General features: G+C 41.5%; 1 protein-coding gene and 1 long non-coding RNA gene across 2 annotated transcripts in view; both read left to right on the forward strand.

The window, feature by feature from the left end:
- Nucleotides 1-1411, forward strand: part of KCNQ3 (potassium voltage-gated channel subfamily Q member 3) — a 200584-nt gene extending 199173 nt beyond the window's left edge. Inside the window, exon 16 of the mRNA XM_067292269.1 lies at nucleotides 82-1411. Within this exon, the coding sequence (XP_067148370.1) occupies nucleotides 82-819 (738 nt within the window). The 3' untranslated portion in view covers nucleotides 820-1411. The remainder of the gene's footprint in view (nucleotides 1-81) is intronic.
- A 1558-nt stretch (nucleotides 1412-2969) lies between these two features.
- Nucleotides 2970-8328, forward strand: LOC106496326 (uncharacterized). The gene is made up of 2 exons (XR_001294592.2): nucleotides 2970-3119; nucleotides 5649-8328. It is a non-coding gene; the product is annotated as an uncharacterized lncRNA (long non-coding RNA).
- The last annotated feature ends 4394 nt before the right edge of the window (nucleotides 8329-12722 follow it).

Genomic DNA, 12722 nt, shown 5'->3' on the forward strand with positions numbered 1-12722 from the left:
TTGGCAGTGCACCTATGAAAGCGCTGACTGTTTTGTTGAATAACTGACTTGAGACAATATGATAAAATTGGTATTTTTCAGGTTAATGACATGGGAAAGAAACTGGATTTTCTTGTTGATATGCATATGCATCATATGGAACAGCTGCAAATACAAGTCGCTGAGATAAGTCCATTGAAAGATACTGTTTCTCCTGCAAAGGAGAAGAGGGAAGAAAACAAATATTCTGAATTAAAAACAATAATATATAAATACACTGAGCAGTGTGCTCATGAAAATCCTCATAACTTCCAGCAGGTTCCAGTCAACAAAGTCAGTCCTTATGGTTTCTCAGCACATGGTCATACGACTCATTCACAACCTTTATCAATAGGTGGGCAAAACTCTGGCAAACTGCAAGCCGCACCTTCCTCGACTTCGTATGCAGAAAGGCCAACAGTTTTGCCTATATTTACATTAATGGACTCCCAGGTTACCTACCACTCCCACGGAGACCTGCAGAGCCCTTACTCTGATAAGGTGTCTCCAAGGCAGAGGAGGAGCTTTACAAGAGACAGCGATACTCCGTTATCCCTTCTCTCTGTCAACCACGAGGAACTTGAGCGCTCCCCAAGTGGCTTCAGTATCTCCCAAGACAGAGACGACTTCCCCTTTGGCCCAAACGGGGGATCAGCATGGATGAGAGAGAAATGCTACCTAGCAGAGGGTGAAACGGACACAGACACCGATCCTTTTACACCAAGTGGCTCCATGCCTTTGTCTTCAACAGGGGATGGGATTTCAGATTCAATATGGACCCCTTCAAATAAGCCAGTTTAAAAGTGTGTGTGGGGGCAGTCACTGGCTGACTTCTCCATGTAATGTAAGCATACTTTGTATATCTCACTTACTCTACACCCAAAGCTTACTAGTTCAAAACACCAATGGCTGCATAAGATGCATGTGATATTAGTGGTAGTCATTCTGCACCATTTCATACAATTTACTAATGCAGTTTTTTTCATGCTACCAAAACTAAGCAGCTTAGTTTTGAGCATGGTTTGCATGACTTTACCCTATATAAATGGTACAGCTGATTTCTTCTATGATACATATCTATCTGATACTCTTCAATACAATAATGGTGGATTGATAACAGGCAAGATATGATGGTCCTTGCTACTTTTTGTAAACAGAGCAGCAAAGTCAAAATAGTTTCAGGAACAATATCTCTCTATGGAAATAAATCTGAATCCATTTTCCAGTGTAAGTAAATCAATCTCTACCCAAATTAGCCAAGAGCATCCTACATTCTAAGCAGGGAAAAAGCTAAGTCAAATTAAATGACCTTGCTGAAATGATTTTGTAAACTAAATGTTTCTCATGTGATCTTACATGCAGAATTTAAAAATTGTCAAAGCCATCTACTGGAATTAGTCATGGGTATTGCTTTACTGCAAAATATAAATCTAAATCCCCCAAACTACTTTGAAGAGCTCCACTAGTGGTTATGAAATTGCTAAAAGTGTGATTACAATACTATTCTGTAGAAAATCTTTTGCTAAGCCCATTTGTTTCTTCTGGGGCCCAGCTATATTTCTGTTCTAAAGAAGGTTGTCCAGTGTAGGGAACTCCAAGTTTCTACTCCCAGCTCTTTTATTGAGTTATGTGATGTTAAGTAAGCTGCATAATTTAGCTGCGCCTCAGTTTCCCAATCTGTAAATTGGGAGTTATACTTCCCTACCTCACAAGGAGGTCATGAGGCTCAATTCACTAATATTTGCCAAGCAATTTGAGCTCCTCAGATGTGCGAAGTATTACAATTCTGTTCACTGGGAGTTACACCATGCAGAATGCTGCCAGGGTCTGGCTTACTTGGAAATGGCCTGATCCAAATCTATGTATGTGTGCCATATTTAACATCAATGTACAAATGAATCCCATGCTCATGAAATCTGTCCCTGAGCAACAGAGGGATAAGTATGCTCTCCAGGTGTCAGCCAAACTTCTTACATGAGAATTGCCATTTGTTTTGAGGGAATGTAGGGAAACAATCCAGCCCACCAGGCACAGGTAAGAATGAAGCCCAGACCTCACCACTGGGGGGGGGGGGGGAATATGTTATCTATACAGCTAGTGAAACTGACCCGGCCAAATATGATATGCAGGATTCATCTGATCTCACTCTAGGTGTCCAAGAAGTGTCCATTTGATGTTAAGCTAGGTGGCTCTGCACTCATTACAGCTGGCAGAAAACTAATCAGTTCAGTTGGTGAGCAGAGGGTACAAATCAACTTAATCAAAGCATGTTTCTGCTTTATGGTGAGATTATTCACACCTTTAACTCCGTTACCTACAATGACCAGCTTACTACTGACTGCAAAGGGAGCGGAGGGTGACTTGCTTAGAAGTAGGCATGTTGGAGATGTCCACAGTCAGTGGGAGGGCTCCCACTCCCAACCCATCAATCCGAGGTGCAGCCATGGAGCCCAGCTGCTAGTGGAGAGGCTGCTGTTCTCTAACACGGCTCCTCTTGAGACTGACCCCTGTCACTCTGCGCATGCAAAGACTTTACCACCGTGGTTAGAGCATCGACAACAAAGATATGAGGATCTGGTCAATGGAAGCCATTGGAAAGTGAACTTTCTGTAGTGTCTGCTTGATTATACCGCATCTGTACAACTGAGCACAAGGAAAAGACGTAGCTCACTGGGCTTCCTGTGTGTATCTGCAACGGGGTATGCACAGGCCTGAATAGAGCCCATCAGTGGAAGGTACCTTGTTGGGTTTTGCCCACTAAAGTAAACTTTGTGTCTGTTGATTCTTCATCATTGTTGACATTTCATGACAATCATTCCCTCCAGGGAGCTTCTATTACGTTCCAGACATAGGTATCACTTTCATCTTCTTTGTTTATTCTCAATTTAAAGAGCCATCTAAAAGGTTAGGATCTTCTTACCGTAAGACTTCGTCTGCTTCTTTAGCTGAAATAATGATTCACTCTTCTGGGCCAGATCTTCAGGGAGAACAAATTGCTTTAGTACCTTGAGTCAATAAGGCATACCAATTACACCCTTTGAAGACTGGGCTGAGTCCACAAAGCTGTTCTGTTCTGAGGCCAGCGACTATGATGACATGAGGTACAATGCCGGTAATTACTTAATTGACAAAATAGCTGAAAGATAGTCTGCGTTTGATGCAGTTTCAGGTCCAAATGGAAAGAGAACAAAAATAGCTGAGAGAGGTGTAATTCATTATAATTTGGCATGTTGAAAAAAAATCTTTGGCCGTCAGTGATTCTTGGAAATATCTGCATTGCACCTGCAGCAGGGCTTTTTATTATAGTAATACATGGCAGTGGCAACTCAAGATTTAACCCTCATGTGAAAATTAAATGAAAAAGCCCTATATGAGATTTTAACACTGCTACATCTATTCTGAAATCAAATGTAAGTGTATGCCAGAAAAGCCTGCTTCGTTTTCCTTGTGTGTCAAGAATCTGCCATTCCCATTGATTTCAGTTTGGCCCTTTTAAAAATGCTATCTGGATCTAAGCAATCAAAAATTGAGGCAGCCAAAAATGGAGGGTGATCTGAGAAATTTGGTTGTGATTGTTCCTGACTGTGGCTATGCCATGCAGTTTCCTGCCCACTTCCCCCTCCAACTCTTCAGCTGAGGTTTCTAATCCCTCCCATCCCAGATTATATTAAGGAGAACTTTTCTCAGCATGAAATCTGGCTGAAAATCCATAAATCAACTCATTATAAAAGTATGTTAATTCCAAGACAAAATCTAAGCAAGTCTTCACCTGCATATAGGATGCAGTCCCAGAGAAAGCAGGATTTGCTGGCTGCAGTGTGTGCACTTAGTAGCTGAGCTGTCCTAAAGTCAACATTTATTATGGGCACCGAGTTACCATACACAGCTTAGAAACACGGAGTGGGGTATCTGCAGCCACAGCATGAAATACTGACTGACATGCTAACAGGCCAGGTAAGGTCTGCCTCTTCCTAAAAGGCACTGGTCGTGGGCTCGGAGATGCCCGATGCACTGGACACTCTCTGGAAACTTTGGAAGAGCCCCAACAAGATGGTCAAGGAGGGTCTGATTAGCTTATTGTCATGTTTATGTTAAGACACTTCTTTGCATTGAAACTAGTCACAGCTCTCTTCAGAAGGGTCATTTGCTCAGAATTCTCCTGCATGGTCTGGCTTAAAAACAGGGTGTGCATCAGTTCTGCTTTCTGTGTTGGCAACAAACATTTGTCAAAACACTTCACAAGAGCCTAGCTCTAGGCTGTAATATTGCACCACTAAAGGCTTAGCATTACTCTTGGCCAGGAACAGAATAATGTTTCCAGATGATATGTGGAAGGAAATAAGAATTTGTCTGCTAGTTAGAACAGGAATGCCACCTTACAGATGCTGTATATGTTTAATAGCATTAAACTGATAACATAACTCTACCATAATTCTGAAAGAATCAGGGCTTGTTTGCTCTGAAGAGAAGGGACTAAGGGCATAATTAGTGGGGGATGCAAGGGTGATGCAGTTTGCTACTGTGATATTTAGCTTTTAGTTGGCAGGCTCCTGAGTGCAGTCCAGAAGCCTGAGTTAGGTCATTAGACACCACACGCAGGGAACAGGGAGAGCTTCATGCCTAAGAGCAGGGTTAGTAGCAATCAGCAAGCTGCCTCCACCGGCCAGTGTAAATCCCAAATGGACAGGAGTGCTTGAGACCCTATGCGTCTCCCAAGTACCTCCTACCTGAGGACTGTAGGTAAGTCTACCCTCAAGACTGAGGGTCTCCAGCAAGGTAAGACCCAGAGAGCATCCCAGGCCTGGGATGTGTCCCCTAACTTCATCAGACTCCAATTCAAATTGAGTCCAGGATGTGCATCGTCTTTCAGCTCCCACCATGACCTGGTTTTATAGCAAAGAAATCCAGGATGTGAGCTGGAAGGGATCTTTGGCCATGAAAATAGAGTTCCCTGGCCCCACAGGGAGGCTAATGGATCTTTTTAGGTTATGAGTGATGAACTTTTGCTTTTATACAGATGATGCTCATGGTAAGCTGGAGCAAAACAGGAAGCATGAGCAGGACACCCTCGCTCTCCCTCATCATGGCCAAGTCTTCTTAACAAGTGCTTCAGATGTCTGGGTAGTAATAAAAAGGACAAATCAGCCACTACAACTTCTTTCTTGACGGAAAGTAGTGGTGAGTAACAGCCCTCATGCCGAAAGCAGTGTTTTTGGTAGGTGTTAGCAAGTTTGTTGTTCACTGAATTGGACCCATTGGGGTTCTTAGGCGCCTCTAAGTCCACACAGCAGCAGAACTGTGGTTCACTGCCCTTTGAGCACCCTTGTGGCTTTGTTTGGGGGTGGGACGGAGGTGGGGGAAGGGTACATTTGGCCCTAAATCCTTGAATGCTTATTCAGCCAAGGAACCAAGATGGAAGCTGGGGCACTGCCTGACTAGACTGAGGTAAGGGCATCAGAATTACCCTATTTACCCCACAGAATTATGTCACAGGTTACAGAGATCAGAAAACAGCAGGGACTAGCATTGTAATTTAAAGGATCCGGAAAAACAGTTTATGCCTTAACTATATTTTTCTGTCCTATGTAAGGGTATAGCCAAACTTTTAATTTCTTCCCTTTTCTCCCTAGAAGACAGAACCAGCACCCCAGCCTCTCTCACACCAGAACATCTTTGGCTAGCCCAGGTTCAAACTGTGCCCCTTGGGACTAGATGTACAATTAAATGCAGTAGCTTGAGGGTGGTGTTAATGTCCCCCAACTCTAACCATTGGAACGGTAAGCATCTTGTCTAGAGAAGGACATCTGCAGTGGGCAGCTCATCCTGCATGACAATAAAGGTCTAAAATGGATGCACAGTGCAGGTGTTTCTCTCACTATTATGTAGGAGTGGCAGCTTGATCTATTTTAGGCTAATGTTAATTAGATTACTCCCACTCTTACCTTCCACGGCCCAGCTCTTTTATTTTTTTCAGACTTCAGGCGGTAGGTAGGTAGCTAAACACCTTAAGATTTATTGGCCTATGTGCATGCTGAACAGATTAGAGTATGCCATTTGGGCTCAAATCAGTCGCTGATGCCTTTCAAGGCAACTAATCTACCCAACTTTGTATCCACTGAGGAGCCTGGCTGTATGGGTCAAACCTCCCAGATGTCCTCCAGATGCACCCAGAGAGACTGCACGTGCATCCTAGCATTGTGTGGAAGTCCAGCATTTGTGCGTGTGTATCAGAATTAGAGTTGTGGCATACATGGTGGCTGAGTGTGCATTTCCCACGTGCATAGGCAAACAACGGGCTTCATATGTGTATGCAAGGAGAAGTATTTGGGAATTTGAGTCCCCTTCAAAACGTAGCTGAGTGTATTCTTCACTACAAGCTTATATTCCTAGGAACTGCAAAATGCAATAAGGTATCCATGATTCTTGACCCTGTATTGAGGCAACATTTAAAAAGTCAGGAACTGCTTTGTGGGACAGGTTCATCACGTACAAGGAAACAATTATTCACAATTTCAGCTGAGAGAGGCGTCTGAGTCAACAGTATTCTTCATAGTGGGAATGAATTAGATTTATCTCATCTTCCATTAGTGTATGACATTTCAGTTTAACTGCTAGCAATGTTGATGGGGTCAGACCTTTCTGGCATGCAGACTGACTTTGACCCTTTGTTTACATATAATTAACCTTAAAGATAATTAACTGTTGGAATGCACTCTTTGCTGACTCTTAACTCCTATGAGTAACCAAGAATCCATTTCAGGTCTTGAAATATTTTTTTGTAATTAGCAAGTGTGGGTCTTTCCTCTGCTCTCCTTGAAGTCAGTAACAAACCTAATCTGCCTTTGTTTATGAATTTCTTTGTGAAAGACAGCACTGATTTGGACAATTTTTTCTTATCTACATTTTTATATTGATTTTTCTGTCAGTAACAAATAAAGCACACCTGTAAGTCTTTGGAAAGGTGAATCTGTGTTTACACCGTGTTCCTTTCTTTGCAGCATTGTTATCATTCAAACTTCCTCACCTTAGAGTCAAACCAAGAAAATTTCATTAATGCAGAAGTGAACGTCAAACAAGAGTATGTAGTTATAGAAAATGTTACTTATGCTCCACTACTGGAGCTGCTCCTTTAAGAAAAATCAAGTCAAATAGTGACTATTGCCCTTGCCTTGGCTTTTTCCTGCAGTGAACTAATCAGATAGTTAATACGGTTCCTATCAAAATAAACCAGGGTTGAACAAGTGGAGAGGCTGATGGGATCTGTCCCTGAACTGACTTTGGGTATATTTGCTCTGTTCTAATCCGTAACTTTGCTTCATTGTTAAGGTTCTGAGTGGAAATAGTTTCAATTTGCTGTGCTTCAAATTGTGGCCCAGCAACACCGCAAACTAATTTCCACCTGAACCTGTGCGTAGAGGGGCTGCTGACTTGTGGCCTTCAGGCGAGCAACGTGGTCCAATCAGTTTGCAGGATCAGAGCCTAAATCAATCAGAAAATGCAGATTAAGGAGCAAATTCAGCCTCACTGAGAGCTCAGCTGTTGCAGTGGCGTCGCATCTGCTTATGCAAGAACTGAATTTGTCCCACTTAGTGTAAAGCACATGAGAAAGAGCTGGATCTTGATTCCTTACACACCATGGCCCTCTCTGCTAAGCTTTAGGAGCCCAAGAGCTGCAGACTGAAATTTTCCATAGCACCACATTAATTTGGAGTGGTATTGTTTTTTTCAGAAGCCCAGCTGAACTTGGGTGTTCTGCACCATTTTCAGAGGTACAGAAGAAAAAGGGGTCATTTTCAAATGTCTTTAGTTGGGCACCTCAAGAAATGAAGGCTTTGGATATCACTATTGCTTCTGATTATTTAGGCTTTCCCAATTAAGTTTTTAGTAGCTTCTCTTTGAAGTTACGTGAAGCAAAATAGTGGAAGTGGGATCCTATTTCCATCCTCAAGAATATGCTAAGACTGAAGGTTACATAGCCAACTGCATTTTGTTTTCTAGTTATGGCATCTTATTATTACTAGTATTTGTGCCTTGCTCACTGAAATTTTCTCCATGCTACAAAGATGCTTTTCAGATTCTGGCTGACAAGGGAACACAACTTTTATACAAGTGGCCTTTAGTGCTCTTTATAATATTATTTATTGTAATTTTTAAACTGTATGTGTAATTTATATTCTGGCACTGTCCAATATTTGAACAACTTTAATATGTTTATTTCAATATATTATGCAAACAATACTTCTTAAATGATTTTTTTATGTTCTGTCTTTAAAAACTGCACCACTTATTAATAAATAGAAATTTCAATTATGATGTGGAGGAATTTCTTTTCATTTAAATCATGATATATTCAGACACATTTGAGCAACACAGGGTCAAATGTGCCCCGGACAAGGAAAATAAATAGTAGGTTTTACCCTGCATTCCTTCCTTCTATGGCTAGTCACATTATAATATAATGCATGGTAAATCCCATTATTTGTGACTCCTTTGGTGGCCATATAACTTATATTTCTTTGATCATAAGTATATGGGAGAATGTAACTGGGGAAAAATACATTCCAACAAGAGACATTAATCTGCTAAAATAAAATGATGAAGTTGCATGTGAAATATAGTGAGGATATAACTGTCTTTAGGCTGTGCACAGAGCTGATCTGAATATGCTTTGCAGAGAATTTAATGGCTGGCTACAGTATTAGGTTGGAAGTTCTGTTTTGTAATTTCTTCCCTTGCTTCTGCCACTTCTTAATTTCTGTATGGACTTCGCCTCACATCTTCACCTCTGCGTCCTAACTGCCTCATGCTTAACTTGGTGTCCACCAGCACTCCCAGGTCCTTCTCCGCAGAGCTGCTTTCCAGCAGGTCAACCCCCAACCTGTCCTGGTGCATGGGGTTATTCCTCCCCAGGTGCAGGACCCTGCACTTGCCTTTGTTGAACTTCATGAGGTTCCTCTCTGCCCACCTCTCCAGCCTGTCCAGGTCTCTCTGAATGGCAGCACAGCCCTCTGGTGTATCAGCCACTCCTCCCAGTTTGGTATCATCAGCAAACTTGCTGAGGGTGCACTCTGTGCCTTCATCCAGGTCATTGATGAAGAAGTTGAACAAGACTGGACCCAGTACTGATCCCTGGGGGACACCGCTAGCTACAGGCCTCCAGCTAGACTCTGCACCGCTGATCACAACCCTCTGAGCTGTGCCATTCAGCCAGTTCTCAATCCACCTCACTGTCCACTCATCTAGCCCACACTTCCTGAGCTTCCCTATGAGGATGTTATGGGAGACAGTGTCAAAAGCCTTGCTGAAGTCAAAGGAGACAACATCCACTGCTACAGTCATGTAACAGTTCAATGTATAGTGTAAGATACTGGTTTCTGTTCTAGTTATATCCTTCTGTAATGAATGGAGGAAAATCAATAGGACAACTAGGATCAATAGGCTCAGCGCATCCTATTACAGATGACTCAGAGCGGTGCTCCCAGATGGTGCCTGTCTCTAATTAGCATCTTTCTGAACTACAGAGTTCAAGATGACCTGCTTAGACTACTGCATCTCTTTCAGATAGCTGAACGAGATGAGGGGAATCACATCTTACTGTTTTAGAGAGGAGGCTGAATGGTAATCGTCTTGGAAGAGACAGAAAGAGAGCACATGAAGCTCAACCTATTTCCAAAGATGTAGTTGGATCCAGTGAGAAAATTCTACAGCATACCCTGTGACTTCTGCTTCATGATTCCCACCAAGCAACCAACTCTGCTCAAAACTTGAAATGCAGCAGCGATTAGAGACAAGGTTCTGATCCTACTTCTATATCACTGTAAATTGGGAAGGATTCAAAAAAATCCTGAAATACTGCAGCATCCAAGCAATTTAAGTAGGATCAGCACCTGGCTCTTACAGCCACGTTCCAGCAGATTTTACAAAAATCAACAACATTTTTTATTATTATTATTATTATTATTATTAATCTGCCAAAGCATGGAATTTTGAATTTCTTGGATTCAGTTTTCCACAAAGCTCTAAAGACTACATAGAGTGCTAACATTTTCTTTATTCCCTGCGTTTCTGTCAAGGCAAGTACAAAGGAGCTTTGAGTGCATTCACATCCTTTTATATACAACATTAACATGCATTAACATTACTTAGTTACCATAGTAGTGAAGGCCCCAGTTTGAACTGAGCAGCAAACTCTGCAGCAGAACCCTGTTGCAAAGAAAAGCAGGCAGCCACAGCAATGACATTTAAATGAATATTTCACAGTCACAGTAGGTAAACCATTCATCTTTTGTTCGCCTGAACTGAAACAGATTGCATTAAAATTTGGCTTTCACCCAAATACCTAAGCATGCCAAATCACTGGGTTTTACTAAGTCGCTGGTTCTGATCTTTTAAGAAACAAATTCTGAATTGAGAACAAGACATGATAACCATCCTCAGGCAGAGCCCTGCTTAAATCCAGGGAGCTTTCCACCCCTGCAGGTTCTGCCTATTTCTATACGGGCCTAATGCTGGTGTGTAAAATTGTTCTCTGCCTGAGCAGAATGAGGCCACGATTTCTCCATGATTTAGAAATGGTAAATATTGATGCCTCTAGTATGGCGTAAGTAACAGCATCAGAAGTGGAGGTTCTCAGTGTATCCTTCCCTTTCTTCTCAAGGTGCATATTACAGCGCTTTGATTTTCGAGACTCCTTCCAGAGTCTTGAAAACTAGCTCGAATAAAACAACCTCTTGAGTAACATTGAGCCATCTTATTGGACCATGGAGAAGGGAAGGAGTTGGGAATGCCAAGTCCCACAGCACAGACCAGTGGGAGTGCTGGGCTGCCATTAAGGAAGTTGCCCTCTAAGAAGGTTTCTTCAGGGCTTTGGCCCTGGTGGTTGGTAATCCAGTGGGTTCAGACAGCCCCGCAGTCTCTCTCCTGATTCCTTGTGTCAGGTGCAGAAAGTCAGCAGAACACAGACCAGGGCTCATGAAAAAAGAAAGGGATTGTAGTGATGTGCTGTGAGTGCTTTGGCAAGTTTGCAGCGACCATTGCTTTGGCAGTTCGTCTGACACCTAATATCATGGAAATAACAGCACTGGCTAAATCATTAAATATTTTCTGTGTTCTGGACTGTTGTAACTTCTCTCTATCTAATCGAAGCCTTAGTATTCTCTGGATTCACAAATCCAGAGCCCTTAGCCACTAACAATTGCCTTTGGAAGCCACAGAGAAGCAGTGCAAGGCATTGCACGGGTCTGTAAAAGTCTCACAGGATGCATATAGCACTCAGAGAAGAAAGCATAACCATCAGGAGCACATCAGCGCTGAACAGGTTTTGAGTCTCAGTATGATCTCCGCATTTCCCGCTTTCCTTTATGGAAAACAGAGCTATGTCGTCAGTAAAACAGGGATTTTACTCACTGCTTTTCTGGAAAAAACATTTATGCTACAGGTGAAAATACACTGGCACAGCTCTGCAGAAAGGTCATTGCAACAGCTCTGTTCCCTTCACGACTGTCCAGTAAGTATATCTCAATAAATACGTTCTGCTCCACCAACCCAGGCAGCTCATCTACCTCCGACTCTTTGGTCACAACATGCCAACAAAACTGTTGAGGAACGCAGTAATACTCGGTCATTCAGTTCTAATGCATTTTGTGCATCTTCTATGGGCCAGGCAACAGCAGTCTCCAGCTGATGAAATTCTGTGGTGTCTCTGGTGCAGAAACCTCGACCTGAAAATCTAAAGTTTGGTGATAGAAGAAAAGAAGTGCTTCTGAGAAGCAGCCTCTTTCTAATTTTCCAGCTTAGGAGAGCTTCTACCTGTGAATGCGGCAAAAGCAACTCATAGTCCATTCCTACCTCATCTCTGCTGTTGTCACTACATATTTTCACAATTTTTCTACCTTCCTTTTTTCCTGCCTCTCTCCCTTTCCTTCCTTCCTTAAGACAGTATTCGAATTCATGAATGTTTTACAATGTCAGACACCTTAAAAAGCAAAGAATTGTTAGTAACTTTAGACAAATAAACAAAACATTCATACTGGAAGCATTAAAATTGCATGACTGTTTCACACTCATTATTTTCAGGAGGTTTCATGCAGTTAGTCACAATCTCAGCAAAATCTTAATGAGAAAGATTGAAGAAAAACTGTTATAAAGAACAGGATGCATTTTCAATTTTGAATAAATGTGAAAGAAGTTTTAAGAACAGGAATAAATTAATGTTAATATATATACTTAATTATCCCTTTAAGAGATGAATTCTTTTTCTATTCTTCTAAAAGAAGGGGAAAAACATTAATGCATTTAGAAAATTGTCCTTAATGAAAATTATGCAAATATAAATAAAATATAATTTAAAAAGTAATGCTAACATACTCCAAAATGTAATTTCAGATAAAAAGAAACTTTACAGAGCTAGTGCATTTCTAAATAGAGTTCACTAAATATCTTGTAAAAGTTGTGACGGCAGAGGAGTAAAGGAGAAGTGATGGACTATAATCAGGCTTTTTTAGAAAAAAGTATCATTTGCACTGTTGCTACTTTTCTAAATAAAGTTTATTAAACAGCTACCAAAAGGTGCTTTCATGGAAGCATTTATCATAGTATAATAAAGTGTAATTAAAGTTAAAACTTCGATCATCTGCTTCATGCTTGGATTCAGCTTTTTTTTAAACAATGCTTCATTCTCTATTCCACATTAGCAGCTGATGATA

Source organism: Apteryx mantelli, chromosome 2, assembly GCF_036417845.1.
Source record: "Apteryx mantelli isolate bAptMan1 chromosome 2, bAptMan1.hap1, whole genome shotgun sequence".
NCBI lineage: Eukaryota > Metazoa > Chordata > Aves > Apterygiformes > Apterygidae > Apteryx > Apteryx mantelli.